This window comes from Periplaneta americana, chromosome 7, assembly GCF_040183065.1.
Source record: "Periplaneta americana isolate PAMFEO1 chromosome 7, P.americana_PAMFEO1_priV1, whole genome shotgun sequence".
Classification (NCBI taxonomy): domain Eukaryota; kingdom Metazoa; phylum Arthropoda; class Insecta; order Blattodea; family Blattidae; genus Periplaneta; species Periplaneta americana.
Genome location: NC_091123.1, coordinates 75,596,409 through 75,617,764, shown reverse-complemented (window position 1 = coordinate 75,617,764; position 21,356 = coordinate 75,596,409). Strand labels below are relative to the sequence as shown.

At 36.1% G+C, this 21,356-nt stretch overlaps 1 protein-coding gene across 1 annotated transcript in view; it reads left to right on the top strand.

The window, feature by feature from the left end:
• LOC138703208 (carboxylesterase 5A) overlaps positions 1-21,356 on the top strand; it is a 246,886-nt gene that overhangs the window by 199,364 nt on the left and 26,166 nt on the right. The window contains exons 8-9 of the mRNA XM_069830913.1: positions 10,454-10,616; positions 18,272-18,462. Coding sequence (XP_069687014.1) covers positions 10,454-10,616; positions 18,272-18,462 — 354 coding nt within the window. The remainder of the gene's footprint in view (positions 1-10,453; positions 10,617-18,271; positions 18,463-21,356) is intronic.

Sequence of the window (21,356 nt, the reverse complement as noted above, 5' to 3'; positions counted from 1 at the left end):
CCGATTAGGTAACCTTCTTTGAGGAAAACGTTGACGGTACAGCCTTCTTGTCTCACTTGAATGACGACTTTCTCCATAAATTAATAATATATGATATTCCTAAACTGTGAATGACGTTGTAAGTTATTTATTGAATACCTGTACAGAAATGTCATCTGCTCGGCAGTAGAGCTATGGACAGGGAGCTTGAACTCAGCTGACTCGTACTTACGTCCGTGCAGATTACTGCCTTCTGAACACGTTGCCACGTCTCTCACGCCAGAATATTAACAAATTTAAGCAGAATGAATTTTTTTATTTAATTTCACGAAAACGTAATAGAACACACAAATATTTATTTGAACTGACATTAACTCTTTGCTAGATATATCTACTTATGTCATTGTTTTCGTAATTTTACTAACGATATACGCAGTATAACGCGAATAAAATAAGAAAAGAAATATTTTTTTCTGAGAAAACTATCAAGTTTTGACCCTATGTTGTATGAACATTTTTTGATCCTGTAGACCGTCCCCGACGACTGTGAAAAGGACGGCACTTATGCCCCTTACAGTTTACACCTGTATATAGATTTCTAGTCCGTATTTACAACTTTCGTCTTTTAATAAAATTTGTTAATCTGTTCTTGGGCAGAATTACTTGATCATATGCAAAACGGAGACTATCTCAAATCTCAATGTTTATTTTATACTACTATTGCTATAACTATAGTACAAGCGGATTTATGTGACTTTTAAGTCACAATTTTGATATCAGTGTCTGCTATGAACTGTGTGTTGTGTCCTGGTTGAACGCTTGTGAGAAATTATCCGCTCTTTCCGCCTATACTCCGGAAATAAATGTATATTTTGGTCTGAAGACTCAACTTACGGTGAGACGTGAAGGATTACTGAAGAACACGTAATCCAAGATTCTGAGATTTGCTGCAAGTTGCATTGTGCCTTACAGTTTTTACGGACAGATAATTTTATGTATTTGACCTTGCCTTCACAGTACGTTCCGTGCACGTCTTTTTGAAATGGACTTCACCCACTTGATTTAGAACAGGAGTCGTCATCTCAGTGCACTATGGTGCAGGCACAGTTTGCTCGCTAGCTCAGTTCTATCCCTTAGACATCAACTGTGCAGCAGGAGCTGGGGGGAAGGAATCAGGTGATGGCAGTGACGTCCGTTCACTTGTTCAACCCTTTTAATCAGTCTCTAATAGTTATAATGAAAATAAAGATGGAAGAAGCATGTACTAAATTTATTTTAAGAGGAACTGTGTAATAAGTGAATCACTTTTCAGTTTAAGACAAGAAACAAGTTGTATTTTTCCGTTATGTATTGTAACGGTTTTGAAAGTAAATAGTTTTTTTTTCACATTAAAGTAATTGAGATCTTACAGACCTATAATGCATTTTAACTGTTACAAAATATTAAACAAATCGAATCCATTAGTCATATTTAAATCATGTCATCCTACTCCTTTGTTCAAGTGTCGTCAATGAAATAAAATTAATTATCTATTTTTATCTGTCATTATATATCACAAAACCAATTATATGTTATTATGTATAACATATGAAACATATTGTCGTTTCTGTTACAAGACTGAAGTAGGCCTAAATTATTTTATTACAATGTAAATAACAAATGATAAAAATTATTTTCGCTGATCATTAGCAATGTTTTCTTGTACTTTTGAATTCGTTTTCCCCTCACTAACTGGTCAATGTTAGGTGTTAATGCTCATGTAGAACACAATCGAAGAAGACATTGTAAATTATGATCAGAAAGTTGGCTTCTGTGATGGCTGGACTCGATACACTGCAGACTACTACCTCCTCAGCCAGCGTCTCGGCGCTCCGAACTAGTATGCAGGCCAGTTGACGATGGCTGATTTAGAAGGTTTCCTTTCGAGATAGAAAAGGCACGCGAAACACATATAACGGACATCGTTCAAACGTTTAAAACACACAATTTTTTACTTGATTATTTAACGACGCTGTATCAACTACTAGGTTATTCAGCTTCGATGGGATTAGTGATAGCGAGATGGTATTTGGTGAGATAAGGCCGAGGATTCGCCATAGATTACTGACATTCACCTTACGGCGAGAAAAAACGGAATCAGCTCCAAGCGGGAATCAAACCACGCAACTTCTGATCGGCTGGCAAGCGTCTTAGCAGACTGGGCTACACCGGTGGCTGAAAACACTATTCCATATCGATGGCTTAAAAAGTGATACCTCGTATCTGTAAATTTGCAGGTGAATCAAACAATTGTTTTAAAAATTAATCTTTCCCAAAATAGACATAATTTTTATATATGTTTCTGCTTTGCAAGATCTTCTACTCGAGGACAAAATATTAGTTAACTGTCCAATTTTGTGAACATAATTTGAGAAGGCCGAGACGTAGATGTGAGGATGCGAGAGTAATATTAAAATGGATTTGATGGAGGTGGGATATGATGCCAGGGACAGAATTAATCTTGCTCAGGATAGATACCGATGACGGGTTTATGTGAGGGCGGCAATGAACCTCCGGGTTCTTAACAGCCATTTGTAAGTACATAAGAAATAATGTAGTTAATCTAAATAACAGTGTAGTTAAACTAAATTGGCATTTTTATAGATACGAGGGATCACTTCTTAACCATCGATAGAATTTGTCTCGGCGATTGAGACAGTCTACGTCCCAGTTTATGCATTATTGAATAAGAAGCACTGACACAGTTTATATTCACGTAGGAGTTTAATGTTTAGCCGTAAAGACATCAAATACTTGTGTAGACCAGCCAAATTTCTAGATTAAGTGATTTCATGCAGTAATAGCGCAACAAAACTATCACAGTTCAGAAAATCATACATTACACGAACTGCAGTTTTATGGAAGTCTTTAACTTTTGGCACAGTTGTAACCGACATTATAGAATATTATTATTTTCCACAAAAAAGTCATAATCAAGATGTTTGATCATTCTTTACTAAGGTTATAATATGTTAACCTACTTTTTACATTACACCATAGGAATAACTACAGAATTTCAATCTAATTTTTAACATATTTGTTAAAACAATACAATTATCTGCTAAGAATAAGACAAATTAAGACTTAAGTGTTATAAGTATTTTTATTGTGGTAGAAGAAAATTATTTTAATTCAACATAATTGAGTTTTAATTTATAATTTTAGTGTTGAAATTCAATTGAAATAGTTAAAATTCAGAATTTATAATAATACAATTGTTGTTGTTTAGTCAACTGTCCGAAGATAGGTCTGAACCTCACAAGTGGTACCAACATGGCACCACTAACGAGGCTACTAGGCTAGGAGATAATGGGATAGGGTAGCAAGTTCCTTTCCCTCTCATTTCATAGGCCTACATAGCTGATTAGCTACATATTACACTAATCAGACTTCAGATGCAGACAAACAATTGTTCTTCCTCTGACACATGTAGCGTGCAAATTAATCCGAACAACGTAATTATTTATGCAAAAACACTCCTCAGTAATCTATGTGGCTTCCCTTGTTCCTAATAACAGCTCTGAGACGATTTGGCATGGATTCCACTAATTTCCCACAAATATTCTTCATTTCTTCATCGCGAAACCATACACCAATGAGGGCAGAAATCATCTTCTCCTTTGTAGAACAATCCATTTTTTGCATTCTTCTTTTGCAAATTGATCACAAGTTCTCAATGGGGTTGATGTCGGGTGAGTTGCCTGGCCAGGGGAGTACCTGAATATTCTACTTGTTGAAGAATTCTGTAGTTTTTCGAGACGTATGGCATGGTGCCAGGTCTTGTTGGAACACACCTCTGCCATCCGGAAATGATTTTTGCAGCTGGGGTACGATTCTGGTTTCCAATAAGTGAATATATTTCTCAGAATTCATCATTCCCTTGATAGGTATTAATGCTCCAGGCCCTTCATGTGTAAAACAACCCCAAAACATTACTTTAGGGGGGTATTTGGGTGCTTGTTGGAGATGAGCTGCTGTTACTTTTTCGGATCCTTTCCGTACGTAAGAAACACGGTGGCCGTGGACCTCGAAATGAGACTCGTCGGAAAAAAGTACATTCTTTCAGTCATTCACTGTCCAGTGTTGATGTAATTTTGCCCACATTAAGCGTTTTTTGCACATAACAGGGGTTAGCAGTTGCTTCTTAATAGGCTTACGAGACCTTCGTTCAGCTTCCAAAAGCCTACGCCGCACTGTTGTGACGTGAATATTCGCCCCAGTGGTAGCCATTAACTCGCGGGTTAAGTCGACAGCAGTTAGTCTAGGATTTAATTTACTTTTCCTGACAATTAAACGATCATCTGCAGGTGAAGTCTTCCTTTTCCGGCCACAGTTTCCTTTTTTCTGGGGTGTGATGGATCCAGTCTCCCTGTATCGTTTTATGATCGAATTAACAGTAGCCAAACCGATGTGACATTCTGCAGCAATTTGCCTCTGTGTCATAGAATGTGTCTGTTAATGTTATAATTTTAGACCGTTTTCGTGGAGTTGTATCCATTTGTGAAGACGACAGAATGTACACAGGATTGCAGTATTAAGTCTTCAACACAACTGAAATGCTTATAAGTACAAAACGACAGGCAAAATGTCACATATTATAAAAAAAATAATAATGACAGACCTTCAACAATGGAATTACACGTACTACAGATGTCAATTAAAGCGGTATGAGCAGCTGTGAGGCCAACAATGACAGAAAATGTAAAAATATGTCATGTTCGGATTAATTTGCACGCTACTGTATTGTCAAGTGAGATGTGCTTGATAATAGATGTACTTATCAGCCAGAACCTCAGTCAGAGGTAAATACAATAAAATTATGAATATTAAAAAAATAGCAATTAAATTAATTAAACATTGCTTTTGTCATTTGATAAGTAGCTAACTTCTTGCGGAAAATGACTCTTGAAGCTTATTATTATAAAAGACAACTGCTATCGCATACTATTACAGCTATATTAAAATATTAGTCATACTCATGCGCTTCGTTGCACTTGTTAGAAAAATATAAAGTAATTACATAATTAAATAGGACATTTGATCCAGGGAACATCCGTGTTTTATAGAAGGATAAATCGTTTAATATGTTACTTAATTGAAATTGTATTTAAATAATTAAAATATGATCATTTTGGTCCAGACAGCACTCATTTAGTGCAAGGATAATTCCTTTAACATGTTTCTTAATTGTTATATGCAAATAATTAAAATAGGATCATTTGGTTCAGGAAAAATCCGCTTTTGGTGCAAGAATAATTCGTTTAACATTTTTCTAAATTAGTCTTGAATGCATCCTTTAATAAATCACTCCAAATTAATGTCAATATAGAGTGCATTGTGTACGAAGGTAATTTATGTTGGCCTCACTGTGCATATTTTTTCTTTGTTAAATTTATTTATACACGCTTTAACATCTGTGGTCATGTCGCGTGTTTAGAATGTGAGGGTATACCAGTAGGCCGTTTTTAATCTTGTTGAGTTCCTGTTTCTATTGTGTGTTATAGATGCTTTGTGTTCATGTAACTGCTTATAGATTTTGATAAATCTTTATCATATTGGTAATTGAGGAGGTGATGAATCATTGCATGTAAATTTCCAATCTGGCATTTGCCTTTATGACTGAGGGAAACCATGAAAAACCCCAGTCAGATTGGTCGGCCACAGAGTTAGAACCGAGACCTCCTGAATGTGAGTCTCAAACTCTACCGTATGAGCCAACTCGCTCGGTTGTGCATCACTGTTTATGTAAATAAAAATGAAAATGAATGTAGCACAAAAATATTATTTTAAGAAACAGAGGAATGAGCGCAAGAACGCCATTTCGTAACACTTTGTAAAATAATTCAGCTCCAGTGAGCTCAACGGTAAAATATTAATTTTTACTCCATGCGCTGTATTTTTGGTCCAGTAAAAATACTCATCTTTATGACAAAACTTTTAAAATTACTATTATGTTCTGTGGACGGATGCACCATAGTGCAGTCTCTTATCTGCGGGTAAGAGAAGCTAGCCCGAGCGTGCAATGTGTTGATGACCGCTGCTCTTTCTTCTTAAAAATCATTTATTAATGAAGTAATAATGCATCTCCGTAGAGAAATTAAAAGGCATTATACATTACCAACTACTATTTTAGAGGTATGCATTTTGAGTTTAACATGTAAATGTTACAATAGAATGTATGCATTTATTTGCTCTTCTATTTAATAATAATAATAATAATAATAATAATAAATTATTTATTTATTTAATCTGGCAGAGCTAAGGCCAGTAGGCTTTCTCTTCCTCCCAGCCAGACTCTAATTCTAATTGAAGTAAGTTAGTAAGTAATTGTAATTTATTCTACAGTATTCTTGCATTTCTTTACACACCAGATTTCATATGATGCATTACACTTATTTCCTTTGTTGTTACTGGCGTCCATTTGTTCATTTATGAAGATAAGTGTATTAAAGTGTCCAATCAATTGTAGGCGAACATATTTTTTTAATAAGACAAAGTAAATTTCCCTTAATTGTTACTCCATTTGTGCACTAAGAAAATGTCAGTTTCATATATGATGAAGTGCGCCTGGTGTTCTGTCTAGCCTGCAAAACATTAGGGGTAACTGTTTGAAATTCGAACATTCGGTCGGATGCTCGACCTTGACGGATGTTGTCTAACCGATCGAATCTAAACCGGTTGTAAGCCCTATTCTGCAGCTCTCTACTTCAAATAGAACCACAATGAATCGCAGTCGAGTTTCGATTATGTCTATAATTAATATCAAAGGCTCTGTAAAATAGCCTATAGGTGAGTCTTCCGTCATCTTGCAAAATGTTTGTCACATATACAAAATCCTACGAATGGAATGTGCACCTTCACACAACTGAACGTACCTCACTACTGCTCGAATTTAAAAATACAGGCTGAATTAAAGTCGTAGAGTTATATTATTTGAAAATTTTCTGCCCATAATTATTGTCATTGCTATTTACGGCGTTCTATTTTTGTACAATGTCATGTTGAAAAATATGGAATTTTTAAACCCCAGTTCAAGAGTGTCCTGAGCACACTACTTTAAATGTCAGATTATGACTAGTACAGTAGTTATTATGGGCCATATTCATAGACATCCTTAGCGCGGGCTTCCGATGGATGATCAGTGAACTAACGTTTTTCGTAATCATAAACCGGTGTTGGAGAAATATGATATGATATATGATATGATATATGATATGATATGATATGATATGATATGATATGATATGATATGATATATGATATGATATGATATGATATGATATATGATATGACATGATATGATATATGATATGATATGAAATGATATATGATATGAAATGATATATGATATGATATGATATGATATGATATGATATGATATGATATGATATGATATGATATGATATATGATATGATATATGATATGATATAAGATACGATATATTGATATAATATGATATATGATATGATATGATATATGAATTCTGTACAAGTAATCAGTTGATAGCCAGGGCTAGTTTAGCAAGCTCGTAGCGCGGGCTAGCGAAGTATCTATGCATAGCACCCTAAAAGTTTAAATACAAATGAACAGTTCGGCTCTTCCTCAAATACCCTGTTTTACTAAAATTAATTTTCCACTATACTTACTGTCACAATGGCGTTTTTCAATTCAGTAAATAACTTATATCTCTCATCGTCCTGGATATTACACTCAATGTTATACACCGTGTCCCGCTTAGAGGAATCGAAAAAAAAATGTTAATTTAAAGTATAAATAATGGTTTATAACATAACTTTTTGTACAACTTGATGTAAAACCTCTCCGAGTTTCAGAGAATGGTCAGTGCAACTCGATGTGTGCGCCTCGAGATACCTTGAAGGTATCTAAAATGTACTCATCCTTCTGCCAAGTGTTCCATAACATTTGTGGGGTGATTAGCGCAGCTGCATTTATAATGCGTTGTCTCAGTTTTTCCAAAGTGTCAACTGTACTACGTTGATACACAACATTCGTCATAAAGCCCCAGAAAAAGATAAATGGGCGTCAAGTCTGGTGACCTAGGTGGCCAGGCAAGTGTTCTCCGTTTCCGATCAACCTATTGTGAAAGTTTGCATTCAAGAAGCCACGCACTGTTCATGTTCTGCTCATGTCCAGCTATACATTCCCTTTGATTGTCGCCTCGATGAAGAAGAATGGTCCAATGACGGAATGTTCTACTGAATGGCGCCAGGCTCGTTTCCACGATAAACTTTAGTGCGCATGAACATGCAACTGTTTTTAAACCATTGGTGCATAAACTTGGACAGTTTCTGCATCTTGTCAGATGTAAATCAAAACAATATCTACATCTGATTTTAAATGATGAGCATTCATTTCTCGACCTCTCTAAGCGGGACACGGTGTACATTGTAATGCCGTTTGACATAACTTTTGCGTATACCGTGTGATTTTTGCATACAAGACATTGCGATCCCCCTCCCCTTCATGCTCATGGTAAAGTCACAGTCTAGTATATACAGTCACGAAGCTCAATACGTAGGAAATATGCATCCGTAGATAGTTGCTAACCCCTAGGATCGCTAGTATCGCCTCATCACAGACAATGCGAAATAGTACCGGCACAGTCTATTGTTCCTAGTACCCTCACAACTCAAGCTTCGTGACTGAATATATACTAGACTGTGGTAAAGTAATTGCTTTCACAATTTGTCATCAAATTTGCAGTAGTCTTTTCGTTTACCGTCTCCGGAGCCAAATAAAAAAAATTGTTACAGCATTCAATCTACAGAAGAACTTTCTTGTCCCTGACTTGCTGTGTTTACTTCTACACTGACAGCAGCTACTGCTGAAGTTTCGTGTACTGTAGTGAGTAAATGTGCACAGGATTTGCACAGTATGCAAAGTTTCTCAATACTGTGCATGATTTACCTTGCCACGGCTGCTCTAGAGGCAAGAGTTTTCATTCAGCGTTCTTGACTGATTTATCATTCACTAACACGCACAGTGAGAGATTGCCTGGTAACATAATCTTTAATGTCAAATTATTTAACGCAAATAGATCTTTCGCTGCAGTTGAATGCGTTCTATTCCTCTCGATCCGCGATTGACTTTTGGTAGAATAACCTACATTTGAATGGTGAATTTGCAAAACGACTTATGTCCCTATAAGTAGTTTTGAGCAAATTAAAGAAAACTGTTTTTGGCCTCGCTGAACCATATATTGTTACAATATAATTTTTTATATGTAATAAAATAGTTTTAGTATAAAAATTCATACCTTTGTACTCTTCTTCAGGTCGTAAAAAATTTAATTATCTTCAGGACTTAAGTTGTTCTGCAATCCTGCGTCATAATTATTATGTTACTGACACAAACATGTTTAACTAAATGTATTTATACCAAAATCATAAAATAATCTTATTGCAATTGTTGAACAACATTATTTTGAACAATTTATAAATCACAAGCGCACAGACCTCTGACGGAGAAAAGTATGATGTTGAAGAAATGTTTCTGAGCATTTATTGCCATTAAGAATTTGATTAGTGTGTTGTTCTTATTTTGTCCCGGACAACTGTCGCAAAACAACCACAGTTCTTAGTATACTGAATGGGACACAATTATTGAAGTAGTGTGCAGGAGAAAATTACATACCTCATTAAGACTTTTCTTGGCATGTCCCTCATGGTAGAACAAAAGGACATTTCACTAGTTTTAATATTGTGCACAGAGAAAGCTGGGACCGTAAGCTGGCGATAGTAGTACATATCCTGAACTGGTGTTGAGGCAAGCATATATTTTTCATGTAGTCAAATGCGACAGCAAGAAAATCCTCTCTCGATGCTTAACTTGGATCCATTTTGCAGTACTTTATACTTCAGCTACAAGTTTAGCACGATTACTGAACATATTGCTTTTCATTTTCATGCTCTGTCCTTCAAACGTAATACATTTTTACAACTAAAGAATTACCAATGACAACAGAGAAAAAACATTTTGTCAGCTGATTGTATGATAGTCAAGGACTAAAGTCGTTTTACCCCTTAACCAAATATTCTGCTGCTAAGAAAAACTATACAAAAGTTATAGATTAAAGTCATTCAGCTACTAAACGATGCCCCTTATACACAGTAACATAATCATGCTCTCAACTCAGAACCCCCCCCCCCCCACAAATGTGGACGTAAGTCGTTTTTCAATTTCACCATTCATTTATTCTCAAGTTTTGTAGAATCTAACTTTCCTGACACTAATCATTTTATAACGCGTGAGTAGGACATGAAATTTACAGATCGTTATTGATTGCATACAATTATACTATGATAATAGGAGAAATTGAATTTTGTAGTAGTAACAAATTCAAGGAGAGCAAATGTGTTTTAAAAGTAAAGATAACATTATTAACATTAACACTAATTTCTTTTTATTTCCTAGAATGGCAACTGGACAGCGATGGTGCTTCCAGTGGTAGACACGTTTCTCCCGGAAACGGAACAATATCTCCCGCGTGACCCGAAGGAAGTGCTCCAGACAGGAAATTACATAACAATGCCTTTACTTACAGGAACAACTAGTCACGAGGGAGCTGTCACACTATGTGAGTATCAAACTTTAATGACTACATCAATAAACATTCCTCTCTGTGACCACACCCGTTAGATTTCCTAAACTGAAGCTCTATTTCTTTACATAGCTTTTTGTATATTAAACCTTTGAAGCTATCGCAATCAGAAGTAGAACAAAAATTTCAGGCATAAATGCAACAATGTAATTTTACTCCTCCATGTTAACAAATGCAGTGTATCGCATTACACGAAATTAAGCTGTGTTGGAAAGAGTGAGTGAAGAAAGAATGATGCTAAAACTGATCACAAAGAGAAAAAGGAATTGGTTGAGTCACTGGTTGAGAAGAAACTGCCTACTAAAGGACGCACTGGAAGAAATGGTGAATGGGAGAAGGGTTCGGGCAGAAGAAGTTATCAAGTACTGTAATAGACTACATTAAGATTGCCTACAGTATATCAGCCGTGGCGAAAATGTGATCGTGCGCCGAGACGGACACCCGAAGGGGAAGTGAAGCAACTGTCTGACTTATTAACGGATTTTCATTTTCCTTACGTCAAGCACTTATTTTCTACAGTATAAGGTTACAAAGTAATGTTTAGTACGTACAATGAAGAAAGAAATGAACAAGAAAACATAGGACACATTATCACAACCTATTAGCTGTCTTCAGAATGTCTCTGCGACAGAGTTTCAAAATCAGGTATTATGTCACTTACTGCCAGTCGTAGTTGATCACGAAGGTATTTGTCTGCCAGTCGTAATCTAAATTTGGTTTTTACTATTTTCATTGCTGAAAATAATTTTTCACAAACGTAAGTTGTAGCGAACATGACTTCAACAGAGCAAGCGAAAGAACGAAGCTTCGGATATTTAATTTTTTGGCAAAGATTTGAAAAGTTCAACATTTGTCAAGTCCTTACATCTAGCTTTCATTGTAACATTACATTGTAAATTTGTGAGTTTAAATTGAAGACCTAACCACATTATTGGTACATCTGCTGAAAAAGGATCGAAATAATAATAATAATAATAATAATAATAATAATAATAATAATAATAATAATAACACAACCTTTTAATGTTTCATGAGTAACATGTAGTATAATGCTGTTTTATCTTGTAAAATCGTTTTCCTCGTAATACTTGTGAACAAGATATAATTTAATACTGGCAGCAAAAAAATGCGTCCTCCCATCCTACTTGAAACTTTTGTTTTTGTAGAGGTACATGGTTTCGAGAGAGACATTTTGACGATACGCCACTCGCAGGTCAGAGACAAATACAAATGAAACGGAGTTTGACTCCAGTGAGTGAGAGGGTGGGGTTAGGGAGGTGGGGAGGTGGGAAGCAAGAGAAATGCACAACTATCATTGCGAGCCACAATGTGCTCTAGAGTCGCATTTTCGCCACGGCTGGCCTATATGGATCATATGCGGAGACTAAGAGGAAGGCAGAAAATAGGAAAGATTGGAGAATGGTGGGTTTGCAGTGAAAGGTCTGTTCTTGGGCAGAACACTATGAATGAGTGAGTGAGTGAGTAACTTTACTACCTTAGAAGCATAAGAACTTCTGATCACTGAGGAACCATAGTCTACCACGAAACAGGTATAATCACGAAAATGAAATAAATACAAACTTTTTACTGCTTGACCCCCACTTCTTAGCCGTAAATAAATTCTCTCAAACAGACATTAACTTCGAAAATATGTTTATATATTATTGGCGTTGTCCTGCCGGCTAACAAATAATAATTTATTACAATGTTGTTTAGAAATATTTCTGCAGTCTCTTTATCATCTAGCATTCTAATGTTTCCTAGAATAATTTCATTTTTGGAACACATGTTATCTAAAGCATCACTAATTTAATTACATTTAAATAATTTTATTAATTATGTAGATTAACTAGCTCGGTTTACATATCGTCGGTTTTTTTATTTTTCGGCTAGAAATAGGCGAGGTAGTTAATGTAAATAATTACCATAATTTTAATAAATACCTATTTCTTACAATACTATAATAAAATTGGTAATTGCGTTGAAAGAATTAGTTTTAAATATGCCAATTTTGTACTCACTTTACGTCTCATCGCTGTCGCTGGTAGTGTTTTCCTTGGTTGCGGTGTGTTTTTATTAGTTTTAAACTGGCTTGTACATAACCTGGTTAAACACTTTCACAACAAAATATTTTCTTCCCCGATCAATTCCTCCCCAGTACTAATTATTTTTAAATTATAATATATAAATAAGTAAACATACTATTACACTCTACACTGATTTTAGTAGAAATGCTTCGCATAATTCAGAGAAATTCACGTCACTAACTTCATTAACTATTGACGCTGACAGATCATCCATTCTGTCACGCTTCATGATCACCCTCACAGTTCGAACGAACAAACTCTACTCATCTGTTTCACAGAACTTCAAATCGATTTTAATGGAATATTAGATGAATCGATTAATACGTATCGATATATGACATTGGCCCTACTTTATCGAAAGTAAATCTCGCCTATAATTTTAAAGTCAAATTATCAACGATCTTAGGTTCTTGTCTCACGTGGCTCAGTTGATAGAGCAACTGACTATGGCAACTGACTATAGACTGGAAGGTCTTAGGTTCAATCCTGGGTCGTAACGGGAGTTCTCTCGTTGTCAAACTTTAACCCTCTACTGCATGAGTCATTTTTGCTCAAATAACGTTCAGCTGTTTTATTGGCGCCAGAGACTCAGAGATACCAACTTCTTAAATTTTCTCCGACTCTGTCTTCGTTGCTAACTTCAGAGCATTGCCTCAGAGCAACAGAATGCATATAAACATCACACAGAAAAAATAAAAGAATAAAAAGTAATGTGTTGCTTTGAGGCAACACTATGCAGTAGAGGGTTAAGAACGGCTCCGAGGTTCATTCAGCTTTCTATTATATAGAGTACTAGGTCTTTTCTGAGGGTAAAAAGCAAAATGTATGTTTGTAAGTTTCAACATTTCTAAAAATATAGCTGGGAATATTAAACCTGGGCTAAACACGCGTATAGGGGAAAACACTTTCTCCGACTGATACAGAGGAAATTATATCATGGCCTAACTACGCGTATCAGTGTTTGGCTACAGAGACGAATAACATTGACAATAGACGGGAGAGATCACTGGATAAGTTATTAGATCTCTTAAGGACTGTATAATATTTTATATTTCCTGCTTTAAAATGGAATTTCTCTATAGATTTGACGCAATTAAAACAATTGACAATGTATCCTATAGGATACAACAGGTTAATAGGCTATATGCTATAATTTTAATAGAACAATAGAAAAAAATTGGTAGGAAAATTAAAATTTCACAATACTATAATATTGTACAACATTGTGGACCCGTCGACCAACAGCAGGTGTGGTCCTCCAGACATTCTGGGGGTTGTGTGTGAATGAAGTAGCCACCAAAACGTTAAAATATGGTGTTCACTTAAATCGGCTACAACTTGCCATTTTCACTCCAATATGAAATGAGTACCATTAAGGTAAAATTATCCGGAGGTAAAATAGTCCCCCAATCGGATCTCCGGACGGGGACTACTTTAATGGTACAGAATCAACTAAACATCTTAGAATGGAATGCTGGTGGTATAACATCAGCCAAGAAGACCTCAAAATCTGTGCTTCAGTGGCTGGCCATGGTAATATCTTTGAAAAATATTGGAGTGCAAGAGGTCAAATGGCTTTATTGTCAAACGCCTGGCATTAGAAAACAACAACAACAACATATAAAAATATCGACATTGCGATAGTTGTTTTCTTTACGGTCCGACAAGGTTTAATAAACTAGTGTGACAAATGAAACTTTGCCCAATTAAGGGTTAAAGCCGATCATTCTGTTGTTTAAGCAAGACGACTACAGATTTATAAGTCCTCTTGCGTTTAAGCTGGTAAGATATGAATAAGAAAGGCTGGATTGTGTCTGTTGTGTCAGTTCCACAAAGCTCTTTTCGGAAGATGTCGTACCAGAGGTACACTGACGTTCGAAGATATCTAATCCGACTAATCGATAGTGATCGATAATTTGGTGTAAATGTGGATTCTTTAGTTATTGCTTCCACGAATAGATGGCGAAGATAATAGTCACTGTTACTAATTGTAGATAAATATTCCCGCATTATGGAATTCAATTTTTCATCCCACTCAACTGATTGTAAAACAACACTGCGTTTAGCTGGAAAACGCTGATATTGTCAATTGTGATAATAATTAATGCTTAATCTACATAATCATTTTCTATGACACAATTAACTGTCCCAATAATAGTGCCACCTTTTGAGAACTAGCGGAACTGTTTCAAAGTTTGTCAATTTTTTATATCTTTGGTTCTGACTTATGCCGTGGTTAGAAAGTTCGCTTACACGATCATAAAATCGTAGATAGGATACCTCTGAACGTCAGTGTACAATACTACTTATAGTTTTGCAGTTTCTCGTACAAGTTTATCACAAGGTAAACGCATCATACTCAGTGGATATAGTATAGGTCATTCGTTATCTCGTAAAACCAAATGCATGTGTGCGTTGTAGCTTACAGTAGGGTCATTCCATAAAAAATTTTAAGAATATACCAGTGATGTCATGAATTGTTTTGGTCTTTTAATATAATAATGTTATTATGAAAATAAATTAAACTGCCAAGTATGACCGCCATATCATGAATATTTTAGTCATACGGATGACTGAAAAATGGATGGCAGTTACATGTTATCCATAATTTTAAATATTATAGACACCACAGTCTACTATATACAGTCACGAAGCTTGAGTTTTGAGGGTGCTAGAAACAATATACTGTGACGGTACTATTTTGCATTGCCTGTACTGTGGCGATATTAGCGATCCTAGTGGGGAGCAACTATCTAATGTTTGCATATTTACTACGTATTGAGCTTCGCGACTGTATATACTAGATTGTGATAGACACCGTATATGAAGTATCATCGAAACTAAGGAGACGCCATTGTAAACCTGAACAACCATGTTTTAATTCTTAAAGACTAATTCGAATAATATTAAGGGAAGCTTATAAAAAACACCTCATTAAAAAAAAAAGAAATAGTTTTATATTCGAATGCAACAATTTAAATTTATGCGAATTCCATTCGTATTGAAGAAAATCTTATTCTTATTCCATCTCTCAAGTTTTATGACGTTATCTCAAGAAATCTATGAATAATTAAATTAATAAAATTATTAATTTTTGTTCAGACGGTTGAAAATCGCTTACTATGTATGGCGGTCGCAGCATTCGCGAGATTTCATAACGATGAGTAATCTCAAACGTCCGTCTCCCTGATCTTGATCGCGCAACATTCTGTACGACGGGAGAGCCTACCTGCTGAGATCCTTTGTTCCGGTGAGATATTTTTATTAAAAACTGACATGATATTTAAGTCACCATTCTTAAATTTTCACAGTGGAATCAATATACCCTAAAGAATTAAACACATGTATTTTCGTCTGTAAAAATGAATTCCATTTTGTGTTCTATATTTTTTAAATTATTTTATGGCGGGTAACTATTTAAAAAATTATATATATATATATATATATATACAGGGACATCATTTTATTTTTACTTCAATTTTTATTGTACCTTAGTTTTTGAATGTACTTCACTCCCACTCCCTCTACTAGTGAACTTCCAACTGTTCACCACACAGAACCAAGCGTATACAGTCAAAGTCGCAAGGTCGTAGTAAACACAAACAGTATTGAGTTAGTGAGTATAGTATGTTCCAGAAATATGTTCGCGTTTTCCAGTGACGAAAGAGCTTTCAATATTGAATCATATTTTCGCACAGGTACTGTCGTCCGTTTGCCTACGTCGCATCCCGATTTCCCTCACCCGCAACTGTTTAAAATAACTTAAATAAAATAATTAACTGTCACGTGATTTTCCCCCTTTCTACGATCCTGCGACATAACCACTTGGATAGACAGTAGATAGCATGTCTGAGTAATGTTATTTGTGCGATTGAATTTGCAGTACGTAAGGTACTCTTTTATATAATAGGTATAGAATTATTTCAACATGAGTTACTAGTACGAAGGACGAAACTGGTAATTGGAATTAGTCTATAGTGCGATAATATGCACAAAAGAACTGAACCCTGTATCTAAATGAACGGCCACCATTTTAAAAAATGTGTTTAAATATCCATATTATGATTATTTTTAAAATTAACTTCATTCTCTTATATTGTACGCTAATGTGCTGTAGACAGTATAATATACACTGCATAATGAATACGTTCGCATGGAAACTTTATTCAGTTCGTGAGTAAAAACACTCATTGTTAATACAGTACTGTATTTTGATTAAACAAAAACCTAATGAAAATTATCAAATTCAAAATTACGATATCTCCTAGTTTACGTAAATGGATGAACTACTTTCCCTCCCTCCTACGCTTAATAAAGTGATGTGTTTGTATTTTACGCCAGAATCATCGAACTTCAATCGTGGAAGGGGTTAGCAAACTGTGTTTCAGGCTCTGAAACATTAATCCAAAGGTATAGCCAGGTTAATATTAAAAATGTTAGTTAAAATGATGTCCCTGTATATATATATATATATATATATATATATATATATATATTCTTTTCATTATGAGGGAATTATAAACCAGGCTCTTCTTTTTTCGAATTGCATTGAAATCACTTTTCCATCTTCTTTTACATAGTAAGAAAACTTCAATGAATGAAGCCGTGTTCTTTGCTAAACCAATATTTTAAATGCTGATTGCTGCCAAACTATGAAAAATATAACTATAATATTGCGTGAAATTCATATTTAGAACATACAAAGTAACCTACTACAATATTTTTAACTTTTGAGACATTATGGTTCAAAAACATACTTTTTTTTGCATGAAATGACCCAGTAAGAACCTTATGGCGGGGGTGAGCTAGGTAGCTGCAGGCAGAAGCGTAGCGAGGTTGCAAACATTACAGGCGCGCGCTTCACTTTCATAAGCTATGTTATAGGAGTTAAGCCTTGGTTTTTCTGAACCGACGCATGCGTCGTTTCAGAGAAACCAAGGCTTAACAGGCAATTGCGAAATGCCACACTTCGCACCAGTTACTTTGATCTCAAGCTTGTCAACTCCAGAAAGTTTCGTGACGATTCTCGTCCGGAGGTCCAAAACTTTCTCTTGTTAAAGTCTGTGTGATGAATCTTGTCTCACTGTAAAAAGAGAGAGAAAGGAGATATGTCTTACCTCGTCTGTGTTGTTATTGTGATGGGGAGTGAAGCGATGCCAGTGGCGGAAGGGACTAGTTGATACATTCTGTAGCGCAAAATAAAGTAACAAAATATCTCTCTTCGTACTGTATAGTTCCATCACTGAGCTTGTCTTTCAAGAAACTGAGTTCCAGTAGCCTGTACAATAACAAGACTTTGAAAGGAATTCTGAAAATTTACAACCATCCTATAATCTCCACCCTCATTTGAAGGGACTTGGTTTTCTTGCTACTGAAACAAGATAAACCTTACCAGGTATAGACAAATTTAGCTACAGCTGATCGATCATTTTTGTGTCTAAGACTGTACAATTTAGATTGTTAATTTGGAATTGATTTTATTGGTAACCAATATGCTGACTATATTTGCATAAAATTGAGGAATCTCGGTAATAATTGTGGCAGATCAGTGGAGCGATCTGGTGAGGCAGAGCTACTTGCAGCTACGGCACTTCTTCGAGCACTCGGCCATTCCCGGCGTGATGGAGCATTACGGCTTCGGCAAGACGGAGCAGATCCGCGAGATCCTCAAGTGGCGCTACCCGGAAAAGGCCGGGGAGAACTCCGCAAGTGCGCTGCTGCTCAAGCTCTTAGAGGTAACGTAAGTAGCAGAGGAAAGTTTCACCAATAATGAGCAAAACCAGCCCCAGAGAATAGTGCTTGGTAACGTATCCGACAGATAGGTCTCCCTGTTGCACTTTCCCTGTATTCTCTCTCAATAGAGACAACATGTAGCTCCGAAACAATGTGTGTATCTACACCTGGGACACGGTACAAATGGGCCTACCCAGAAACCTCGTATCATGTTGATCATCATCAAGATCTTAAATTATACTTTTTGGTCAAAGATCAAGATATGTTGATAATGCCAAAAACTATTTTCACTTCATAAATAATTCGTTGTCTCTGACATTCGTCAAACCAATGCAATGATAAAATTCGTAGGCCTACGTAAAGTCACGGTCCATCCTTTGACATTCATTGATGGATTTCATTATAATTAAAAGTTTTTAAAGTGCTGCGCAGTTGACCGCCTTGAATACATTGGAGTCATTGGACGAAAACAAAGAGTTTTTCTAACCTATTATATAAATTTCGTTAACATATCTGCAGTATGGCCCAGTATAAAGTAATTTCGTAACGCTCCTGAAGATTGCTGAACATTTTTATTGGCATTGTTGTTATAGAGTGAGGCATATGACTCGGTTGAGAGAGAAGTTTTACATAATATTCTTATAGAATTTGGCATTCCCAAGAAACTAGTTCGATTAATTAAAATGTGTCTCAGTGAAACTTACAGCAGAGTCCGTATAGGCCAATTTCTATCTGATGCTTTTTCAATTCACTGTGGGCTAAAGCAAGGAGATGCACTATCACCTTTACTTTTTTAACTTTGCTCTACAATATGCCATTAGGAAAGTTCATTATAACAGAGAGGGTTTGGAATTGAACGGCTTACATCAGCTTCTTGTCTATGCGGATGACGTGAATATGTTAGGAGAAAATCCACAAACGATTAGGGAAAACACGGAAATTTTACTTGCAGCAAATAAAGCGATAGGTTTGGAAGTAAATCCCGAAAAGACAAAGTATATGATTATGTCTCGTGACCAGAATATTGTACGAAATGGAAACAAAAATAGAAGATTTATCCTTTGAAGAGGTGGAAAAATTCAAATATCTTGGAGCAACAGTAACAAATACAAATGACACTCGGGAGAAAATTAAACGCAGAATAAATATGGGAATTACCTGTTATTATTCGGTTGAGAAGCTTTTGTCATCTAGTCTGCTGTCAAAAAATCTGAAAGTTAGAATTTATAAAACAGTTATATTACCGGTTGTTCTGTGTGGTTGTGAAACTCGGACTCACACTTTGAGAGAGGAAGAGAGATTAAGGGTGATTGAGAATAAGGTACTTTGGAAAATATTTGGTGCTAAGAGGGATGAAGTTACAGGAGAATGGAGAAAGTTACACAACGCAGAACTGCAAGCATTGTTTTCTTCACCTGGCATAATTAGGAACATTAAATCCAGACGTTTGAGATGGGCAGGGCATGTAGCACATATGGACGAATCCAGAAATGCATATAGAGTGTTAGTTAGGAGACCGGAGGGAAAAAGACCTTCGGGGAGACCGAGACGTAGATGGGAGGATAATATTAAAATGGATTTGAGGGAAGTGGGATATGATGATAGAAACTAGATTAATCTTGCACAGGATAGGGACCGATGGCGGGCTTATGTGAGGGCGGCAATGAATCTGCGGGTTCCTTAAAAGCCATTTGTAAGTAAGTAAGTAATAGAATGAAGGACACGTGTGATTTCTTTTTTTTTTTTTTTTTTTTTTTTTTTGCAGCTCAATAATGATGTTTGTGTGTATCGAATCTCTGTATGCACGCTCTTTAAGGCTACCATACAGATAGATGGACCACCTGTTCCAGAGCCCCAAGCTCTTCCTATATCAGCGTCGGAAACCCGCACTACCTCCAGACTTCATCCAGCCTATTTTTATTACTGCGGATGATAGATGAAATGAGGGGAAGGGGGAGTGTGTTGGTGGAACGATAGAGGGAAACGGGAGTACCTCGAGAAAATTCTCAGAAACGTCTGCTTTGTCAACCACAAATTCCATCACGACCTGGCCGGGAATCGAACCCGGGCCGCCTGGATCCCAACCCACACCAACTGACTGCGCTGAGGTGGGCTGTGCATTCGAGTTGCGAGCCCCACTCGTGCCCGAACCAGCTACCTCTGCGATGTTCGGGGAATGTTAAGAAATGGCAACGATAGCTTATTCAGATCGCGACGGAATGATGTAACACGAAGAAACGGGAGAATCCCGAGAAAAACCCCACCTGCGACCTTATCCGCCACAATTGTCATTACGAACTTTTCAATTTAAAATTCCAGGTCTGTCCGGAACTCGAACCTGGACCGTCTGCGTGGTAGGTTGGTGGTTTAGTCCAAGCAGTCACCTCAAGGACATGATCTTTAACTTGTCAGCTAAATTGCTAAGATTATTTTCACATGAAAAATTAGTGATGGAATGGCAGTAAAAGAGAAAATAGGCTACATAAAAGTATTCTCATAAAATCGTTATGATTTGGTCTACGTACGCACCGAATGTTTCTTTATGTTGAATAATGCAACGCTTAAATTTATAAAACAATTAAAATCAAAGACAGATTTTTAAAAATTAATATTTCATTTGGACAGGCTATTTACATTAAATTGACCAACCCGAAAGGATTTCAATAGAGACACAATTTGGGGTTAGTGATTGTTTTATACCGTATTTCATTAATATAATATAATTCGTTTGCCGAACTGAAACTGCAAACCAATTTAATTAGTTTACTCAAATAGACCGCTAATTCACATGGTCGCTCGTGTTGCCTTTCCCGCAGACATTGACTGATACATATCGGACCCGACAGAATTAAGAGAGATTTGATTTTGAGCCTAAATGCTGCATGTTTTCGAAACG